Here is a 21,165-nt window from a genome sequence, read left to right as displayed (position 1 = left end):
AAGCCTAATCCACAGAGGTTGTACCTCGCAACCGACAGGACCAAGATCTGCTGCCAATGAACCTGGCCTCATCTTTCAATCAGTCAGCAGTCATCTAGTTTTGGTTTTATCATCTAAAAAAAAAACCACAATTTGACAAGTTTTATGTTTTATAGCTTGCAGAAGTTGTCCTACATGTAGAATGCTGCTACTAGACTTCTAACTTAAACTTGAAAAACAGATCACACCATGCCACTTTTAGTAACCCGTGTGTTTAAGATTGCTTTTATTGATTACTTTTAAGGCTGTTCACAGCCAGGCTCCAGGCTGTATTTCAGACTTACTATCCCCCTATCAACCTGTGCACAGTCCTGTGTCTAATTTAAGACTAGATGGGACCTGGTCTTTTTTTGTTAGGGCACCTAAACTGTGCAGTGCTGCGAATGAGTCGGCCACACCAGGAGTGTTTGGGTTTCTTTAAGTGACCCATTCATGTTCAGGGTTGAGCTCAGGTGACTGTGGAGGGATGTCAGTGACTGCTAGCACTCCTTGATCTTCTCTGGCCTAAAAGTAGTTCTCAAAATTTTGAGGTGTGGTTAGAAGTATACACACAAAGATAAAAACCAGAGGGTGGAGTATGTCCCTGAAGAATGCAGCGTTACTTCTTCTTGGTCTGGGTGAAGCTGATTCAATGCAAACAATTAACTCCAGAGTAGACAAAATTAGGTCTAATGTCTGGCCTTCTTTTAGCCCTAAAAAATGATTTAGAGATGCTTCTCAGCCTCCAAGATCTCTCTCTAGGTCAGCCCTCTTTTCATGGGAATTTTGCTGATTGATATTTTGATCTTTGAGTCTGAATTTGAGAAGTTACTTTTCTGTCTAGAAAGATTTATCACTGTTCAATTAAAGTTTGAATTGAGATTAACAGACAAGTCCCATGTAATATATCGATTCCTGCAACGTCATTCTGATAGTTAGGGTTGGGTTACCATTTGCTGAGCTGGTATTTTGAGTGACACATTTTTCATGTGTGAAATTTCTGACTGAAACCAACCAGGGTTAAACAATGTTCCTAGGCGAGCTGCAATGATAGAATCAAGCACATGCAAACCTGTAGAAAACTGTCGAGCAGTTAAATTGGACAGAAACACAACTGTTTAGATACACATCACTGATAATAATGATTCCAGAGTGGCCAAACTTTATTAGCAAAGGTTCAACACAATTAACATTTCTCAGTTATTAGGAACATCTCCAACCACAGAGAAGCTCATTAAGGACACTTTACAGTGGTGGTCTAAAGGTACACAAAATTCATGGTCCACCATGTACATCAAGGAGTCACAGTTCTTTTTGGTACAGTGCTTAAAATAATATATTTTGAAAACTGAAAGTTAAGAATCTAAACTCCTCTTGAAGTCAATATAATGTACTAGCTGGTTTGGGACAAATACACACACGACTACAGCCCTAATTTCTAAGGACAAACAACACTGTGGGGTAAACATTTCCATAGAAGAAACATGACATAAGACATGAAAAATGAGAGGATGAATTTCAATGCCCTACTTTGGTGAATTTCACTACCAAAAATATGCCCTTCAACAAATACGCCAATAGGTGAAATCATTCTGATCACTCAGATAAAGCGAAAAATGTTGGTTATCTAATGAACTCAGTGCATAAGTGTGGGACGTATCAGACAGGAAGTGAACACTTCATTCTTACAGTCTTGGTTGTGAGAGAAATGGGCAACTAGTCCTTCGGCACCGTTGGTGCCTTGGACAGTCGGTGCAAGAACTAGCAATGAGCTACTTTGACAAGGGTCAAAGAGGGCCAAGCAGTTATGGCAAAATGACTGAGTAAGAGCAAACAATAACTTCAAGGACTTAAAGAATCTGCCGCTAACTTGGTACCAGATACCACAGGTCACCTTCAGAAGTCCGGCCTTGGCAAATCAGAGCTGCCACACTGAGTGTAACTGCAGCATATTAGGTAGGTGGCCCCAATGTTTTGTCTCATCAGTGGGTATCAAGCAACAATGACTGAGGAAAGAGCACTACACCTCATTTCCACAGGGCTCTGGAATGACTTCACCAGCAGGGCTAATCTAAAACTATTTTGCATTTTCTTTCCCTGGACTAACACTGGTAGCAGCAGATTAAATCAGGCCAAGCTGGAATTTGTAATTGACAGTAGGAAGGTTTGAAGAACATTTCCTCATAAAGTGCATTTAGAAAATGTGGTTCAACCAGAAGCACAATCGTGAAATCTCTCTGTGGAAGTCTGCCATTTGATAAAGTCAGCACAAATATATGGCAAGGAAGCTAAAGAAAATAGTTTGTCTTCTGTTATTGAAAGTAGCAGCTGACCAATTATTAGCCTGGCTACTTACTGGATATGGTATTTGCCATTATCATTATTTTTTTAAACCAATTCCTAATCATCTTCTTTTCCTTTCAGCTTTTCCCTTCAGTGGTCTCCACAGCGAATCATCTGCTTACATCTAACCATATCCTCCGCATTCCCTTCTCTAACACTGACTATCTTCATCTCCTCTTTCACTACATCCATAAACCTCCTGTTTGGCCTTCCTTTTAACCAGTTCCTAATAAAGAGTGGAATTTAAAAATGTGCTACTTTTAAAAGAGAAGCTGCTCTCTATCTGTCTCTAGTGTGTGATCTCAAGCAAAGCGATGCCCACAGCACTATCTGACTGGTTACACATCACATGTAAGGGCCAATCAACACTGAAGGATACAAGCTGAAAAGTGCCCTTTTAATTAAATCTGTTTTCAACAAAGTTTTCTGCTAAAGTTTGTTTGTAGTTCCATATACAGACCTGTCTCCACAGCACTGTGTCAATGCATGAGAACAGACCGAGTGCACCTCAATATCATTTTACCAGAGGGGGACAAATGCTCTGGATTGTTTGTATTTCTTTAAACTCATCATTATCATCTTGGGCAGTGTAAAGCCCAGAATGCAGCAACAGTGCTCCTGCAATCTGGGGTCAGGGGAACTGTTTTGGTGGCTGATTAACCAAAACAATCACAGGCTTGTCCTACTGCACAATCCAAATCCTTAACAAACTTTGCCATTTTCAGCCTGTTGGTTGCTGTACAGAGGCTGTTACTGTTGCTTCCTGTAGTGAAGAAGATTTGGAAATTGGTAACACAGAGATAGGAAAAGGAGAAAGAAATAAATGTAAAATGCACATAGGAAATATCAGGCTTAGACTCAAAGTTTTACAATCAGATCTTTAGGTTATTTTAAATTTTCACCCAGAAGATTATCATTTTTCCCATTGCCAGGCAGGAGGCCTAGAGGAAGACCAAAGAGGAGGTTTATGGATGTGGTTAAAGAGGACATGAAGGTAGTTGGTGTGAGAGAAGAGGATGCAGAAGACAGGGTTAGATGGAGGCAATTGATTCCACGTGGCGACCCCTGAAGGGAAAAGCCGAAAGGAAAAGAAGAAGATTATCATTTTTTCTGCAAAGTTTCAAATATCATTATCTGTCTCCCTGATCAATAATAATCAGTACTGGCCCTGACAAAACCATATTGGGCAATCCTCTATCTCTTGAACTTATGAAACCACAAAAAAGCATCCCTTAAAAAAGCAGAGACCAACAATCCACCAATAAGACATTAAAAGACCAGAGGCCTGTGAGTATTCATACAGTCTGAGAGTTTCTGGATTAGGATTCAGCCTCTTCAGAGAAGTTAGTTAACCTTTCACTCACTTCCCACAGCTTCTTTGCCAAGGCATCATCTCGTCCCTTGGCTCCCACTTGTTGGAGCACACAGTTCGAGAAGTAGCGCCCACTGAGAGGCTCGATGCCCTCCTGCAGGGCACAGTGTAGAGTGGTCTGGGCCCCTCCTTCAGGGTCCAGAAAGAAGAGCTCGGCAAAGGGCATCATAAGGAGCTGCAGCCATAGACTCAAATTTCGACACAGGTCTGTGTAGATTACTCCTGACAAGAAAAAAATGCTTCAAACACATGCAAAGTTTGTACATAGATAGTCCCACATATTGTTTTGACATGGTATAGGTTTTTGGCAGCCACACTGTTTCAAGACAGCAATAGTAGTAGCAGTAGGCACTGACCTGGGTGTAGGGTGTAGCAGGAGACTTTGGTGCCCTGCAGCCTGTTGGCCAGCTCCCTGGTGAAGAGCACGTTACACAGTTTACTGTGACAGTAGGCCTGAAAGTTGTGCCAGGTAAGCTGACCTGGCACTAAGTCCTTTTTGGAAGCCAGGAGAGGAAAGTCAATGTTTCCAAAGCGGTACAGGAGTCCAGTCACTGTGACCACTCGACTGGGACCACACTGCTGCAGCCGCTCCAGGAGGAGGTTGGTGAGCAGGAAGTGGCCCAAGTGATTTACCCCAAAGGCCAGGCCGAAGCCTTCCTCGGTACGCCCTGGACCCATCACACCTGAAACACAGCGTGGTTCAAGACCTTTGTGAAACACTGTAGTTACTTAAGTCACACAAAACTTATTTTGTGTTCTTTAACTGCACTTTTTCCATTTTGTTTTTATAGAAAACTAATATCTGAAAAATGAAATGCACGTTATGAAAAAGGGCATTTCACCTGCATTGTTGATGAGGATGTCCAGTCTGGGTTCAGTCTTCAGGAATGTTTCAGCAAAACTGCGAACAGACTTCAGGCTTGCCAGATCCAGCTGCATGAACACCACCTGGCTGTTCCCACTCTCCTGTAGGACATTACTACCAGGTAAGCCTAGCTGCAGTACAAACATCAGCAGGACTCAACAATACTCAACATACATTCAAAGATGCATTTCAAAATCACAAAAACATTTGCCTAACTGTTTGATGACAGCTGCATCATCAAGGGTGTGTTAATTTGTTTCTTAGTTTTCTTACATGTGTAATTATATCTGTATAAATCCCTGAGAGGATACCGTGGAAAAAGTAGTCCTTATGTTTCAAAAATGGACGCATGACTTACAGCACAGCAAACAGGCTGTCTTGATGTAAACTTGCTCTCATCTAGCTGCTCTACCATAGAGGCCTGATTGATGGGTGCTGCTACTGTGGCAGGTTGTAAACCCTGTGATGAGTCCTGGTCTCAGGTGTGTGTCTTTCCAAACTATGCCTGAGCTAATGGACTTTCTAGGTGGAATGCAGTCAGTAAAGGGGAGATCTCAAAAATGGGTACATCTAATCACAGCACTGCTTTTTTAAGCAAGAGCTTTTGATTATTGATAAAGTTACACAAATTTCTAAAAGCAAGCTTTCACTTTGTGATTCTGGGTTAGTGAGTGTAGATTGATAGGAAAAAATGCAAATTTTATGCAGGCTTCAACAAGTAACGTTTAAGGTGTTTTAAGACCGCTGTGAATGCAATCTGAGATCTATTCCGCATCATACTGGCACAAACAAGTACGGCAGGAGCTCACAATGCAGACTGGTGATGATCCTGATGTGAAAACAGAACGCTGCTGACTCATGGCAAGTGTTTGCTGGTGGGTTTTTACAGCAACTTTAGAATTTTCTGATGTTCCATTCAGCTCTAATGCCTTTACGCCTAAAGCGCCTAGTTTGTGGGTTTTCCTGCAAACGGGGCAGAGAGCTTCAAATTCATTAATTTTTAGCCAGCTTTGACCAAGAACTAAATACACTGTTGTCAAGACTGTGCCTAATAAACTCAAATGTGCCCATATTAAATTAAATAAAAATATTAACAGAAACTATTTTACCTAATAATGTAGGGAAACATCTGGGAAATGTTATCAGTCATCAGTCTCACATGGTCCAGGTTTCAACATCTGCTTCAGAATTCTATTCTATCTCCACAAACATAATCCCAGTGTTTCCCCTCCCATATAACCAGCGAGGCGGCCTGCCTCGTCGGTATAGGCCACCGCCTCATTAAAATACTGCCGACATTGCCGCCTCACTGGTCAGCGGCAAAAAAAAAAAAAGTGCAGTGCAAAACCCGCCGGACTGACAAGACTGGCTGAGGCGGGGACGGTGGAGACGGCCCGATAGTATATATATATACACCCCACCCCACCCCACCCCCGTCAACAACTTTCAGCTGAAAGTGACCCCACCACCTCACAGCCATTTCAACCCAGGGGAAACACTGATAATCCTCATGTCATAGTTAGCGCTGCACGCAACTGTGTTATTACAAATGCAGCAGGAACATCCCAGCTCTTAACCTGCATGTAATGCACTTCGCATGACACCTCCTCTGCTCTTGTTGCTGTAAAGAAAAGTTGAGGCTAAATGTCCTGACAGGCCAGTGTTTGTGCAACCTGAATTCTCAGTGCTCTCAATGATAAGTGGTAGAACAGTGTGCAGATGTGCAACAGTCCTCACTCTGCGGATATCAAAAGCAGCAGCCTCGGCTCTCTCCTTGTTGCGGCAGGCCAGGATCACCCTGGCTCCTCTCTTTGCCAGATCCAGGGCCGTAGCCTTGCCGATGCCAGTGTTGCTACCTGCGCAGGCAAACAATTCACACACATGAAACTTAACTAAAAAGGTTAAATATTTTTCATTAGACATTGCTTAAAGTGATACATATATATATGTATGTATATGTGTGTGTGTGTGTGTGTGTGTGTGTGTGTGTGTGTGTGTATATATATATATATATATATATGTGTGTTCTAAAATCAGCACACATGCACTGATATAATTTAAGTCTTCATTTGCTTTAACTTCGATGATAATGTCTTAGAGCTCATGAAACCAAAAATCAATCTAAAAAATAATTAGAATATTTCAAAAGATTCAATTTCTGCAGCAGTGCTGTGTGCATGAAGGCAGTCAGCTGAGGTGTAATGGATGCCCAGGTTGCCTTGATAGCTGCCTTCAGCTCTTTATTTTTGACTGGTTCATTTTATTCCCCTCTTGGGAATAAGGTCTTAGGTCTTTAAGTGCTGTTTCTTTTTGCACAGTCACAGCCAAAATACTAAACAAATCCTTAAAAAGCCATGAAAAACTTACAATTGATTGTTCCCATAAAAACAGATATGACATTTTGAGGATTGGGTCATTTTGGTACCACTGATCCACTAATAAAGGTTGTGCTTTTTATTAAAAGACACAATTTTTGTTGCCGTGCTTCATGTCTATATAAAACCAGCACATCTGAAAGTCATTCAGAGACAAAAATGGCTAAAACAAGGAACCTAATGCAGGAAACACATCTGAAGATACAGATTCTCAGCCAGGAAGAATACAGCTATCACCAGATAGCCAGGAAGTGCAGATGCAGTCCTTCAGCAGTTGGATACACTCTGCAGAAATACAGATGAACCAACAGCTTGAAAGACAAACCAAGATCTATGTGTCCAAAGGTTTCTTCAGCAAGAAATGATCACATCCTGATCTGTATGTGCAGGAAAACCACTGAATGACATCACAGGAGCTTCAGCAGCAGTGGTCAAACCAAACTGGTGTCCAGTGTTCCATCCACACTGTACGTGACCGACTTTTAGATCATGGCTTAAGGTCCTACAAGGCTGTCAAGAAGCCCCTGATCAATGACAGACAGAGGTTAGCCCAGTGAACTGGACAGCCAGGAAGTGGAAGAAGATTCTGTGGTCAGATGAGTCCAGTTTCCAGCTTTATCTTCCATAGTTTATCATAGTGATCATAGTTTGGGGATGCATGAGTGCTGCTGGTCTTGGTCGTCTCGCTGTCTGAACTCTGCCAGGTATTGTGCCATTCTCCAAACCCACATGCTCCCTTCTGCACGTGCTCTGTTCCATTGAGATCAAACTGGATGTTTCAACAAGATAATGCTCTTTAAACACATCCAGGGTCAGTAGAACTCAGCTGCAGGAGCTCAGTATCCAGGTCTTAGAGTGGCCAGCTCAATCCCCAGACATGAGCTCAATTGAAGATCTGTGGTGGATTATCAAAAGGTCTGTTTCAAAGAGTAAACCAAAGAATTTAGAAGAATTAAAATCAGTAATTCAAGAAGAATGGGACCAGGTTACCCCTCAACAGTGTGAAAGGTTTGTGGGGAACATCCAGCCAGGATTAGAGCTCCACTGTCGCTAATGGCCGGACTACGAAATATTAATTTGATGATGTGATGGTTTTTTTGTTTTTTTTGCTGTCTTGAACACATTCTTTGTTATTTGTTGATTTTGTTACTGACAATGTTGAGAACTGACATATTGAAACTGTCAAGAATTTAGTTTTGTTAGTTTTTCTTGTATACAATAAACGAAAAATATATATAATTTGTATTTGTTTGGGTCTGTCTAATGCAGACCCATCTTTTGAAACACAAAAAAATATTTTTCCACAAATATTTCATATTTGAGATTAAATAAAATTTTAAGGCTGTCCAAAAACTTTTTTCCACCACTGTGTATCATCTGTCAGGGATGTGACCATGTATATATTAAAGTCTGAAGAAAAACATTGACCTTTTCCACCATATTCTAATCATATGAGATGCACTTGTGTTGGTCAAATCCCTGGCAGATGATTGTTGCTGACGAAAGCATGGCCTGTAAAACCGGGATTATAGATACACTATGAACAGATCATTGCCCTTGTTGTAATTTTGATATAGAGACAGTACAAACAATACATTTATTTTAACGTTAGTTTTTTAAATACACATTGTTCTGCATTACAGTAAAACAGTGAGTGAGGTTTAATGGGTGGACGCGACTCTTAACAAATAGCCTAGTAACAACTAAAACACACTTAAATACAGTGCTGTAAATTCAACAAAACCTCCAGTACTGAAATTCAAAATAAACTTTGTCATGCCTATTAATTAACTTTTTCCAGTTAAATCCTCTGCTGTATTTCTTTTCTTGGGCCACTTGGAGTGACCGCCCAAGAAAAGACACTAACTGTACCTGTGCTAGTTCAGCTGAATTGGTCCTTTAAAGCTATTTCAACCTGTGAGGTTATAATTTAGGACACAGAGCAGATAAAATAATGCAGGAACTCAAACGTAATTTCTCCCAAGGACCAGGATCAGTTTTGGCACACCTTCAAGCTGCCAAGTGTTTCACTGAGAAGCAGCGGTAAAAAAAATATTTTATCATTTACTGCATCATCCACATGGTTAGAGGAGTCTTTGAGAATTCTGGAGATTCCAGTTGACGTGTTACAGGTGTCATATCGTTCCTTTAAAATCCAAAACCCAATAGTTCACTGTAGGATCTGAGTGTATGCTGGGATGTGAGGGACACAAAGTGGCTCTGAAGTTACACAATCAGTATACATGAAGCTACATTCCATGTTAGCATTAGCTGATAGCCAAGGCTAGCCGCTAGTTACCTGTGACAATGGCAGTCTTCCCTTTCAGCTTTACAGAACTCAAGCATTTCGCTCCTCTGAACACACCGTAGTAGACTATGACATAGAAGGAAACAGCTCCTGCTACGAGCACCAGCAGCACCGACATGTTCCCTGTTTAGAGCACCGGACTAACCGGGACAGTCAAGTATGCTACAATTACTGCATCGGTCCCGTCAAGACTTGCAAAATAAACTCTCTATGAGCGAAAGTAGCGTGCTTTGATTGTTTCTTTATCATGACTGTACGTACTGACATTATTTGAACAAAAAAGTCAAAGCACACAGTGTATCGTAATTCATTACAATTTGCCTCGGAGCAGCTCCGACCGCCTCAAGCACCTTCCGGTAGAGCTCCTCGCTTTAGCGCCACTGAACCAGCAGATGTCGCCATGTTTCCTTTCAAAAATCTTCTTCTTCTTCTTCTTCTTCTTCTTCTTCTAAAGAGTCATTTACGCTGGCTGCCAAATTTGAACACTAAACAATGCATTAATTATTTTTTTAATGATTTTGCGATTTTTTTTAGCACTACCTAACATGACCTAAAACATAACAAAAATTGTATCCTTTTCAATATTTCTTCTTTCTGAAATTTCAAGTATTAGATATCATCATGAAACTTTCAAAATATGCTTATTGCATTAGGGAAAATATTTTTTGAAGTGTAATATTGAAATATGCCAATTAAAGCTAATACTATCTGATTAAATGTGTACTTAATTGAATTCATTTCCAAAACACAAATATGAACACTGGATACAGACAGTTTTTTGTTTATTTATTTTGTTGGTATATTATAACAAAGTGTTTTAATAATAATTGTTTAATAATTATTATTATTATTACTCCATTAACCTGAAAATACTTTCCACAGCCGATTTTATTGGATTGATATTTATCTTTTGTGTGTGCATATTAGACAAAATGTAGTACACCACCTACAATTTTTTATTTTTTTTATTTATTTTTTTTTGCATTTTGCATTTTGCATTTTTTTAAAACTCTTTTCCCACAAATCTAAAAGGACATAAGTTCCCTACTGGTTGGGGTAATTATTGCACAACAATGTGGTTTAAGTTGAAGTTTGAATAACTCTCCACTGTAGTGGACACCGTCCATAACAGGGCAACAATCCTGTGTAGATGGTATACATTAGGCTGTTTGATTAATAATTTGTTTGGGTTTTTTTCTGACAAGCTCAAAGATCTTTTTATATCAAGTCATAGACTTTGACTTTTGCTGCCACCACTGCCCTGCATGTTTGTCAAAAGCAATGAAACTGCACACACTCCAAATTACAATTGCATACAAGATAAGACAAAATAAATCTTAATAGTTATTATACAGTCTTCCATTAGGCAAAAGGTTAGGACTATTAGAAACACAAAAAAAAGACTAAATAGTAATTGGATTTTTTTTAAAAAAGAAGACTTTCAGATTGTCAAGACTGTAGAAAATGGTAGAAGAATATAGGAAACACAATGCAATACAATAAATTTGAAAAACAATTTGAACTATTGCACACATGAAGGACATGGTGTCATTTTATTTGGACATTTGACAACAGTAGTGCAATCTGGGTGTGGCTGGAGCACTTTGTACAGCAAACACAGCTTATTAGAATGACAATGTAGCAAAACCACACCAGTGAAAGCTGCTAAGTCATCATGACTGATCCATCAAGTAAGACTGGTCTTATCTTGTCAGATGAAGAGTGGAGCAACAGTGAAAGAAAAGGGTGCGATATAAATCAGATTCCATCACTCTTTTATTTACTCTGTGTTCTCCTCACCCTGACTTGTTCAGCCAGAGGTTGCTGGAACTATTGGGTTTCTCTCTTAGGCTTTGGCCTGAGGTCATGTACATCTGATCTGGTGACAGATAAATTGAACTGAGGCAAACTGAATTGAATTTGGTATGAATTCATTTAGATGTCTGTTCTGGGTGAGTTTATGGTCATCTGAATATTACATTTGGTCATGCTGTGAAGAATGTTATTTTTTGTTTGTTTGTTTTTATTATTGAGAAGAAGCATTTTGTTTAATTTAAAGATGGAAAACATTTACTGTAGTTTTGAATCCACTTGCTGGCCTTAAAAATTTTCACATAAACAGTAAAATAATAATAATGATGATATAATAATAATAATAATAATAATAATAATAATAATAATAATAATAATAAGAAGAAGAAGAAGAAGAAGAAGAAGAAGAAGAAGAAGGATAATTGAAAAGGCCAGTTCTTAATATAGTTTGACGGTCCTGTCTGATTTGTAAAATGAGGTGTGGATGTGGCTTCCATTTTTCTTAAATCACTCCTTCTGGCTGTGAGGCAGCGGTGCTAACCACCAAGCTATTGTGCAGCCCCAATACCCCACACTTTATTAATGGATTTTTAAGTTGGACAGTGTATATTGTTATTGTAAGATAATACAAGTTTAATAATTTAACATTTTAGTGATACTGTACATGGGGGTTCTCCGTTTTGTTGTGCAAAATACATATATAGAGAAAAAAACAAGTATGAGAAGTGTACAAATAATAAAGCAAGTAAGAATCAGATGATCAAATGATTTTTTTTATTATTGTTACTATTCTAAGCAACAATCCTATACATGGGTGTGCTTAAACTGATTACAAAAATTACTATGATTGCATGTAATTCATATCTTATTGAAACAAAAAGTACTCAGTGTCATGAATTCAATAGAAAGCTTTTTCATGCAAGACCACACAGTCTCTCACTGAGCTCCCACAGCTTCTTTGCTGCAGCATCATCTTTGGCTTTGTCATAGACATCTCTCACAGTGCAGTTGGAGAAGTAGCGTCCGCTGAGAGGTTCGAGTCCCTCCTGGAGGGCACAGTGCAGGGTGGTCTGGCATCCCTGGACCGTGTTCTTAAAGAAATACATAGTCAAGGGTTTCAGGCATAGTTGCAACACTGAGCTAGTGTTCCTGGCCAGCTCAGTGTTGATAGCTCCTGCAAATACATAAAAGAAAGTGGATTTAATTGCTTGGTCTTTCACAGATATCAGTTCCAGCTACTTCTCGCTGCTTTTCACAAGCAACTTGGAGTTTTCCTAAGCATGTACTTTAACTTGTAAGGCAGAAGTTTTTCTTGCTTTGTATTTTACAAACTGAGAAGGACCAATGCACCTTGTTTAAAATGCAACAAGGGAACAAAGCTTAAACAGCCCGTCAGTGTAAACACAGATTTTAATGGAGTTTGCTGCAAGTTGAGGTGTGATTACTGTTTCTGTTATCTGTTTGATCAATCATAAGCAGCAGCTGTTTGACCAGTCACAGACAACAGGACTTCATTTGCTAAATGTGGCCGAAATTTGAGGGCTATGTCTTTAAAAAGAGCAGTGGAAAGTAAAGCAGAACCAGGGATATCAAATGCAAGTTCATGTAAACCTAACACTAACCAGAAAGGTCAAGAAGTTCTTGTAGTGGCAATACCTGTACATGTGCACATGAGTAGAATAGAGGTACACTCTTACTACTGACCTGGATGGAGGGAGTAGCAGGTCACCTTGGTTCCCTGGAGTCTCTTGGCCAGCTCATGGGTGTAGAGGACATTGCACAGCTTGCTATCACAGTAGGTCTGGAAGATTTCCCTAAATGAGGTCCCCAGCCCCAGAGCTTTGTGGGTGTTCAAGGAGTCAAAATCTATTTTTCCAAAGTTATGTCCCAATGAGGACACGTTAACCACCCTGCTCGGTCCACACTGCTTCAGTCGCTCCAGCAGCAGGTTGGTTAGCAGGAAGTGGCCAATGTGGTTGACCCCAAACATCATCCCCAGTCCATCCTCTGTTCGACCCTGCATGTAAATACCTGGAGCAAAAGATGGAGAAAGGTCCCTCTTGTTTGTCAACATCAAAACATGCAAGGCTTTAAAAGTCTAAAGGAGAGAATAACCACTTCTTAGATTCACAGACAAGCTAGTGTCACAAGATAAGTCATCTTAGTAGGGATTCACAAAAACTTCCAAATCTTCTGTACTTCTGTGCAATCCTGAAGCTCTCAAATGATCAACACCATAGCTATTATCTGACCATGCCACATTAATATGATGGGTGTCTGCAATGGACTGTTCTGTAGTAATGTCACTGTTTATGTTTGTTTCTTTGTACTGAGTTGTATACCAAAGCAATTATAAGACACTTACAACTGCATCATATGGCGTACCAAGTAATCCAATAACTATATGAGACATTTTTCAAATACTGTTACATAACTATTGTATGCTTTACTCTCTTTATCAAACCACCTGAGGAATACCAACAAGACAAGTGTGTACATCGAGTGTAGCATTTGGACATTAAATTATCCAGAAGAATTTTGCATTGAAATTTCTAATACATTAAAATAAATGCGCATCAGTACAGACACAGAGGACAACATTCTCTCTAAAAATGTTTTTTTTTTTTATGTTTATGGCATTATGAACCTGCATTGTTGATGAGGATGTCCAGTCTGGGTTCAGACTTCAGAAAGGTTTCAGCAAAGCTGCGAACGGACTTGAGACTTCCTAAATCCAGCTGCATGAACACAACTTGATTGCTTTTGCTTTCCTGTGGAAAATGTTGTGCACAGAAATTGTTACTAAAAACAAAAATGATGCAGATACAGTGTTCATCTGTCTGTGTCCTGATTTAGTTTCATGTAGTTACATTTTTGCCAAGACACAAATGACGTATAGACAGTGCTTCTTTTAAACAACACCGTCTGCATAGCATTTTGAGTAAATAGAAGCTGCTGCATGACATCAGAAAGTCATTTAAGACAGAGAACATTCTATTAATCAGAGAAGAAACAATAGGTTAGGTCTTTACTCACCCTCTTGACTTCCTCAAGAGCAGCCTCTCCTCTCTGCCTGCTGCGACAGGCCAGAATCACTCTGGCTCCCCTCTTAGCCAGATCTATAGCTGTGGTCTTCCCAATGCCTGTGTTGCTGCCTGGAGGCAAACAGTAAGTCTTTTTATTTTACCAAGATTCTTCTGTACCGAAAGAGACATGATGAAACACCATCACGACAAACTAGAATGTATACTTTACCAGTCACAATCACAGTTTTCCCATGCAGCTTTGCTTCGCTTGTGCATCTCTTTCCCTTCACTACAATATGACGGAAAATGTAGGCGACTCCTACAACGACAGCCACGGTCAGCAGACAACAGGTAGACATTGTTCCAGCTTCAGAGCCTCACAGCAGACTGGTTGCACCGAGGAAGTCCGAGCAATTTGAGCTTTTGGACTCACATATTCAAATAAACACGCCCCTTTCCTGCATGGGTGTGACTGTGAGTGTTCTCTTTGTTATCAGGTCAGAGCAGAACGAAAGAGCTGGAAAATAACTACAACCAAATGACTCATGTTGGCTGATCAGTGAGGTCAGCCGAGGTCGCAACAACAGATACATTTGTTTAATTAACTGGGCACAATCTATTTTAATTTTGCTCTGTGTTTTGAGGAAAGTTACATTCAGTAACACAGTCAACATTCTGGGTAACCTTCAAGGGCACAAGCAAAAGTACATTGGTATGGTCAATGAAAATAATAAGTGGAATGAAGTCTTCTCCCAACAGAAGAGCAGCACTTGCAGAAGCTATAGACACAGAACTTCTGTTTTAACTTTTTCATAATTCTTTATTGTGAATGTGATGTTTTAAAACTATTTTGATGGCATAAGCAGCAGGATAGCAATAAAACCTGAAGCTGCACAAATCTATTTTTTGTATAAATACTAGATCAAATGGCAGTGGGTAAAGCAAAGGGTTTAAAATAATTTATTAGTGCTTTAAAATGAAATCCTTAATAAGCATCTAAACGAAGGAGACAATAATCTAAATGAAATCATAGTGTCTGTGAGAACACTGCAACTTAAGAAAACACATGTGAACAACAGAGCTGCAAATACACAAAACCCAAATACAGTTCTTTCCCTGCCTCATTGTTTTACCATCTTATATGCTGCACTTGTCATTATTTTTTTCTGTGTGAATGATATCCATCAGTGCTTCTGTGTAGATTAAGAGCGAGAAAACAGCTTGACTTCTCCTTTGGTTTTTGAAGACATGAAACCTCTGATGGAGGGTCTGAGGTACATACTGTGATGCTACCCCTAGAATCACATAGCTAATGAGCCATAATTAGGGTGAGAGATGACTCCAGCTGCTGACGCTGGTGCCCAAATGCTCAGCGAGAGATGTCAAGACTGCAGTATAAGTAGTGTGGGAACTGACAGTGAACCCCATGTTGTAAAAGTAGATGTTTCAGGCTGTGAAACGCTTTGAGGCCATAAAAATCACGAAGACTGCAGCTTTTGAATTTCAATGTTTGCACACAGGTGTCTGCTTCAGAGTGTCTTCAGATGTGATAAACATGAAGGTTATAAATGGCTGTTCCAGTTTGACATAGATGGCTTCCTTCATGCCTCTCTGTCCAAAGCGTGGACATTTCTGTCTTCAGATGAACATCCTTCACAGTCAGGTGAACTGATGAGTCTTGTCCTGGGGAGCTGCTCTCCTGTGCTGAGCCATAACCTTGTGGAATAGTTGTTCAGACTCTCCTATACATAGCTATATGAATCCCTCAGTACATTGGACTGCACATGTAAGATTGTTGAACTGGTGTTTGCATTTTAGCGAGTGAATCTCTCAGTGTTGCTGTGTCTGAAGTGCAGCGAGTGTTGTGTTTGGAAGAAAATATTTGAGTTTTTCAGACACAGGTCAAGGTGGGAAATGACATGAAGGTCACAGTTAAAGTGGGGAATGATAGAAATTTCTGTACTGTAACAACCAAAAAATAAAAAATAAACTCATCTCAACTCAAATCTTTTTACTTACTTTTAGCCTTTAGACTTGGACTTAACTTAAAGTTTTAAGGTTCATATCAACAATCCAGTGAGACAAACTGCCTTGAGTTAACTTCCAGACTGCTGCTTGTTGATGGTGTGGAAAATGTTTCACTAAATGATTCAGGCTCCTTACTACCAATCAGCCATGGTAATAATGTCAGTGTGTCTTTGTATTGCTGCTGACCATGTGCATCCCTTATGACCACTGTATACCATCATCTACTGCTTGCTTTCAGCAGGATAACCACAGGCGTCAGTTTAGGGGGGGACGGTGGGGATGTGTCCCCCCACTTTTTGTCAGGGGTCATTTTGTCTCCGACACATTCAAATTCTTCACATGTAAGCCGTTGTAAACCCAGTTATTTTCAGTAGTATAGAAAATTCCGACGCTCCTGAACGCACCATCCGCACTCGGCCGAGAGTCAACAGTCTTATGGAGTCAACAGGCTGCAAGAGAGAGGCGTGTCGCAAAGTAGGCGTGTCGCAAAGTGACGCGTCCCTTTGCGATACGCCTACTTTGTGGCACGCCCACTTTAGCAACAGCTGATTTCGTGATCTCGTTCATGTCAGAAAACACGCGAGATTTTGTTATCACCACGTTGCTCCCCATAGATATATACAAACACTCGATGGCTCATGAGCGCTGTCAGCCTATGGGGAGCAACGTCGCCACATGGCGGCCATCTTGGGACAGGGCTGCTCGAGCACTCATAACATTAAAGTCAATGGAGCATGGATTTTAAAATCACTGTAGATTGCTCAATTTTCAACCGATTTTACAACAGCTTGGTTTGTTATAAACGTCAGAGATGTACTTGTTTTACTGCTTACATAAGAATAATTAAAACCATTGAATTCATATAATAATGAACACAGATATCAGCTTTTTTCAGCATAAATGGATGTAAATGTAATTTTAATATTTAGCATTGCACTTTTTTATTACTATCAGCTTTCTAATGCACAGATAAAAACAAAGCTCAACCAAAATCAATGCACAACAAAAAGAGATGATGTCTTTTCTTTTCATGAACCTGGTGCCTACATTACCCACAATGCATTTCGGCTGCAGGCTAACTAATCCAGGCATAGATGTATACAAACAATAAGTCTAAGGTCTCAATCAAAGTCTCTTAACAAGCAAATAAATACAACCACAACCACAAAGAATGTAATTTCGCCTAAAGATTAGGTTCTCAAAAAACGTTGGTCTCAGGAAAACCTAATAATTGAAAATCAGATTGTGAGTAACACCATCTTCAATGTGAGTAGCCAGGCAGAAAAGACACACAACTATGCCGCATTTTTCAAAACGAAAAGCTGCGATTTCGGAATTGAGCCTGAATCATAGCCACGTTAATAAAGTTTGTAATAAACTAAACCGTTTGTAAATCAATCAAGAATTGAGCGAGTTATGAGTGTTAAAGTGAGGAAATCATCCACCTTACCATTGACTACAGTACAGTGCGCCAGAGCAGTCCCCTGTCCTAAGATGGCTGCCAAGTGACGACGCCGCCGACTCCGTCTCGAGACATCGAGCGTTTGTATATATCTATGGTGTAGCGAACGTGTCCTCTGCTGGTCAGAGTTAGCCACTGAAGTTGGATAATACAATAATACACACACAATCTCTAAATTTAACATAAAATATCCGTAAAAATCCAATCACACACAATACAAAAGTATCCTAAATGAAATGTAAATTAAATTATGTACAATGAATGCCACACTTTATATGTACAATGATTGCCACGTGAACATCTAGAAAAATGTTACTGCCTTAAACGAAGCTTCATTAATAATGTCTGTATTACTCCCCAGTCAGACATCAGTGAAATAGCATCTTTTAAATAACAAATAATACCAAATATAGATCTCTTTAAAGCACAACAAAGTGGTGAGGTATGAGTGTGTGTGGGATGAAAAATCTAAAATCTCTGGAGGAATGCCTCAGAGAGGTCAGCTTCTGTATCTTGGGTTCTATTTCTAATAGTTATTACTACATTGTCTTGATGGGGTCATTTTTCTGTAAATGTAAATAAATAATTTATATCACAAGTGTAACATTTTGTGTCAGACTTCATTTGGTTTGATTATGAGAACAGTCAACAACATACACACGTGGACAAAATTGTTGGTACCCCTCAGTTAAAGAAGGAAAAACCCACAATTCTCACTGAAATCACTTGAAACTCACAAAAGTAACAATAAATAAAATTTATTGAAAATTAAATAATCAAAAACAGCCATTACTTTTGAATTGTTGATTAACATAATTATTTAAAAAAACAAACTAATGAAACAGGCCTGGACAAAAATGATGGTACCTCTATAAAAGATTGAAAACTATTTGACCAGAGTGACATGATTAACTCAGGTGTGTCATTTAATTGACATCACAGGTGTTTCCAAACTCATAATCAGTCAGTCTGCCTATTTAAAGGGAGACAAGTAGTCACCCTGCTGTTTGGTGAAAAGGTGTGTACCACACTGAACATGGACAACAGAAAGCGAAGGAGAGAATTGTCCCAGGACATCCGAAAAAAAATTATAGACAAACATCTTAAAGGTAAAGGCTATAAGACCATCTCTAAACAGCTTGAAGTTCCTGTGACAACAGTGGCTCATATTATTCAGAAGTTCAAGACCCACGGGACAGTAGCCAACCTCCCTGGACGTGGCCGCAAGAGGAAAACTGATGACAAATTGAAGAGACGGATCGTTGGAATTGTATCCAAAGAGCCCAGAGCAACCTCCAAAGAAATTAAAGGTGAACTCCAAGGCCAAGGTACATCAGTGTCAGATCGCACCATTCATCGTTGTTTGAGCCAAAGTGGACTTCATGGGAGACGACCAAGGAGGACACCACTGCTGAAAAAAACTCATAAAAAAGCCAGACTGGTGTAATGATAGCTTATTCTGTCATAATCACAAGCAACCCGTGTTTTCCCAGGCGTCCTTTTTATTATGCTTTTCCCCTCCCGCCTGTCTTCCTCCGTGCCGTCTACTGACGTAAAAACTTATGCTTTACGACAACTGCTGTTATTGTTACATCTTCCCTTTCCAATAAACAACGAACATTTGATGATTAACTGAACAACAAACTGCATATAATGTGTTATGCATGAGTGACTCATTTGAACATTGTTAGGTGGATAAAATAACATTATACCCCTAACCCAACATACTGTCTTTGAACAGTTTATTTATATATTTTTATTTTAAAGGTCCATTTTAACTACTGGTTTCCTGGTGCGCTGTGACCTGCGTGGTTGAGGTGATGTATGCGGTTCCACCTTGGTTGTGTCCATTAATTCCATGTCTCTTGTCACCTCATCATGACACTGCTCTGCATGGGCTGCCTTATCCTCCTCACTTTGTGTCACTTCCTCCTTTTGCTGGAGTCCTGTCTTCACGTCTTCCTCACTGCCCTCCTGAGGATCAAAGGCACGAGGGATTTTAAGCAGGTGCCTCCTGTTCCTGCGAAGCACATTGCCCTCCTGTGTCATAACATTGTAAGACCTGGAATTGATCTGTTGCAGAACAGTGGCTTTATCTGTCCATGTGCCAGACCCTTGAATGCGTACAGTGTCTTTCTCCTGCAGTGGTCTAAGGGCTATGGCTGTGCGATCATAGCAGGTCTTTTGTGTCTGTTGTAGCTTTTTTGCTTTACCAGCCCACACCTCATCTCTGTGTCTATGTGTTATGTACCTGGGCAGTCGAGTGCGGATGTTTCTCCCCATCAAGAGCTCTGCTGGAGACTTGCCGCTTGCCAGTGGGGCCGCCCTGTATGCCATCAGGGCCAGGTATGGGTCAGTGTTGCTGTGCGCTGCTTTTTTCAGGAGTCTTTTACATATCATCACTCCCTTCTCCGCTCTTCCATTTCCCTGAGGGAAAAGAGGACTGGACGTATCATGACTGAACTCATACTCCGATGCAAATGACCGAAACTCATAACTGGCGTATGGCGGGCCATTATCTGAGATTAACGTTTCAGGAATGCCATGTCTGGCAAAGATTGACTTCATTTGTGTTATCACAGCCCTTGACGTAGTACTTGATAATAGAGCTATCTCCGGATAGTTTGAATAAAAATCAATAACTAATAGATAGTCTTTACCATCGTAGTGGAATATATCTGATCCTACCTTCCCCCATGGTTTAGTGGGAATCTCTGTGGGGATGAGGGGCTCTTTGGTTTGCTTGTAGCGGAACTCCTGACACGTAGCACACTCACTGGTTATCCGATCAATATCAGAGTTCATGTTTGGCCAGTAGAGAGCCTCTCGTGCTCTCCTCTTGGACTTTTCGGCCCCAAGATGCCCTTCATGTACCCTCTGGAGCATTTCACGGCGCATTGATGTTGGCACCACGATCCTGTCTCCCTTCAACAACAGTCCCTCCACCACTGAGAGCTCCGACTGGAGAGGATAGTACTGTACACACGACCCCTTTTTCCAGCCATCCTGGAGGTTTTTCATAACCCTTCTCAGAACAGGGTCCTCTGCTGTCTGTGCGGCGATTTTTGTCAGCTGTTCCTGTGTGGCTGGCAGTGCTGCATAGACCATATCAACCTGAACAGCTATGTCTTTCTCTGTCCCACTTGTCTGAATGTCACCATGTGCAGCTCTAGAAAGGGCATCAGCGATGAACATTTGCGTTCCTGGCGTGTAGATGAGTTCGAAATCATAACGCTGCAGCCTCATCATTAGTCTCTGAATCCTTGGCGACATGTCACATAGATTCTTCTTTGCAATCCCAAGCAGTGGCTTATGATCAGTCTCGAGGATCACGTTATGGAGTCCATAGATGTAGGTGTGAAATTTTTCACAACCAAATGCCAAGCCAAGGCACTCCTTTTCTATTTGTGCATAACGGCATTCTGTTGCCGTCATTGAACGTGATGCGTAAGCGACCGGACGCCACGCTCCCTCATCTTCTTGCAGGAGGACAGCCCCTAGGCCATCTTTCGATGCATCGGTTGACACTTTTGTCTTTCTGTCAGGACTGAAAAAA

General features: G+C 40.4%; 2 protein-coding genes across 3 annotated transcripts; both read right to left on the bottom strand.

The window, feature by feature from the left end:
- Positions 1–1,157: 1,157 nt before the first annotated feature.
- LOC110970670 (dehydrogenase/reductase SDR family member 13-like) lies at positions 1,158–9,675 on the bottom strand. Of its 2 annotated transcripts, XM_051958162.1 has the most exons (6): positions 9,273–9,675; positions 6,336–6,454; positions 4,576–4,699; positions 4,090–4,416; positions 3,726–3,955; positions 1,158–3,426 (listed from the first exon to the last, which is right to left on the bottom strand). In XM_051958162.1, the coding sequence occupies exons 1-6, from the start codon at positions 9,397–9,399 to the stop codon at positions 3,247–3,249; spliced, it is 1,107 nt and encodes a 368-aa protein (XP_051814122.1). In that variant the 5' UTR covers positions 9,400–9,675; the 3' UTR covers positions 1,158–3,246. The 2 variants fall into 2 exon arrangements, with proteins under 2 accessions (XP_051814122.1, XP_022076667.1); XM_022220975.2 differs by having other exon boundaries at positions 3,297–3,955; positions 9,273–9,674.
- A 2,170-nt stretch (positions 9,676–11,845) lies between these two features.
- On the bottom strand, positions 11,846–14,530 carry LOC110970668 (dehydrogenase/reductase SDR family member 13-like). Its single transcript, XM_051958164.1, has 5 exons — positions 14,349–14,530; positions 14,130–14,248; positions 13,741–13,864; positions 12,798–13,124; positions 11,846–12,267 (listed from the first exon to the last, which is right to left on the bottom strand). Exons 1-5 carry the CDS (start codon positions 14,476–14,478, stop codon positions 12,008–12,010), a joined length of 960 nt encoding a protein of 319 aa, XP_051814124.1. The 5' UTR covers positions 14,479–14,530; the 3' UTR covers positions 11,846–12,007.
- Positions 14,531–21,165: the final 6,635 nt, after the last annotated feature.

The sequence above is a fragment of the Acanthochromis polyacanthus genome, chromosome 13 (assembly GCF_021347895.1).
Source record: "Acanthochromis polyacanthus isolate Apoly-LR-REF ecotype Palm Island chromosome 13, KAUST_Apoly_ChrSc, whole genome shotgun sequence".
In the NCBI taxonomy this organism is placed as follows: Eukaryota; Metazoa; Chordata; class Actinopteri; family Pomacentridae; genus Acanthochromis; species Acanthochromis polyacanthus.
This window is presented reverse-complemented; position numbering and strand designations above follow the sequence as displayed.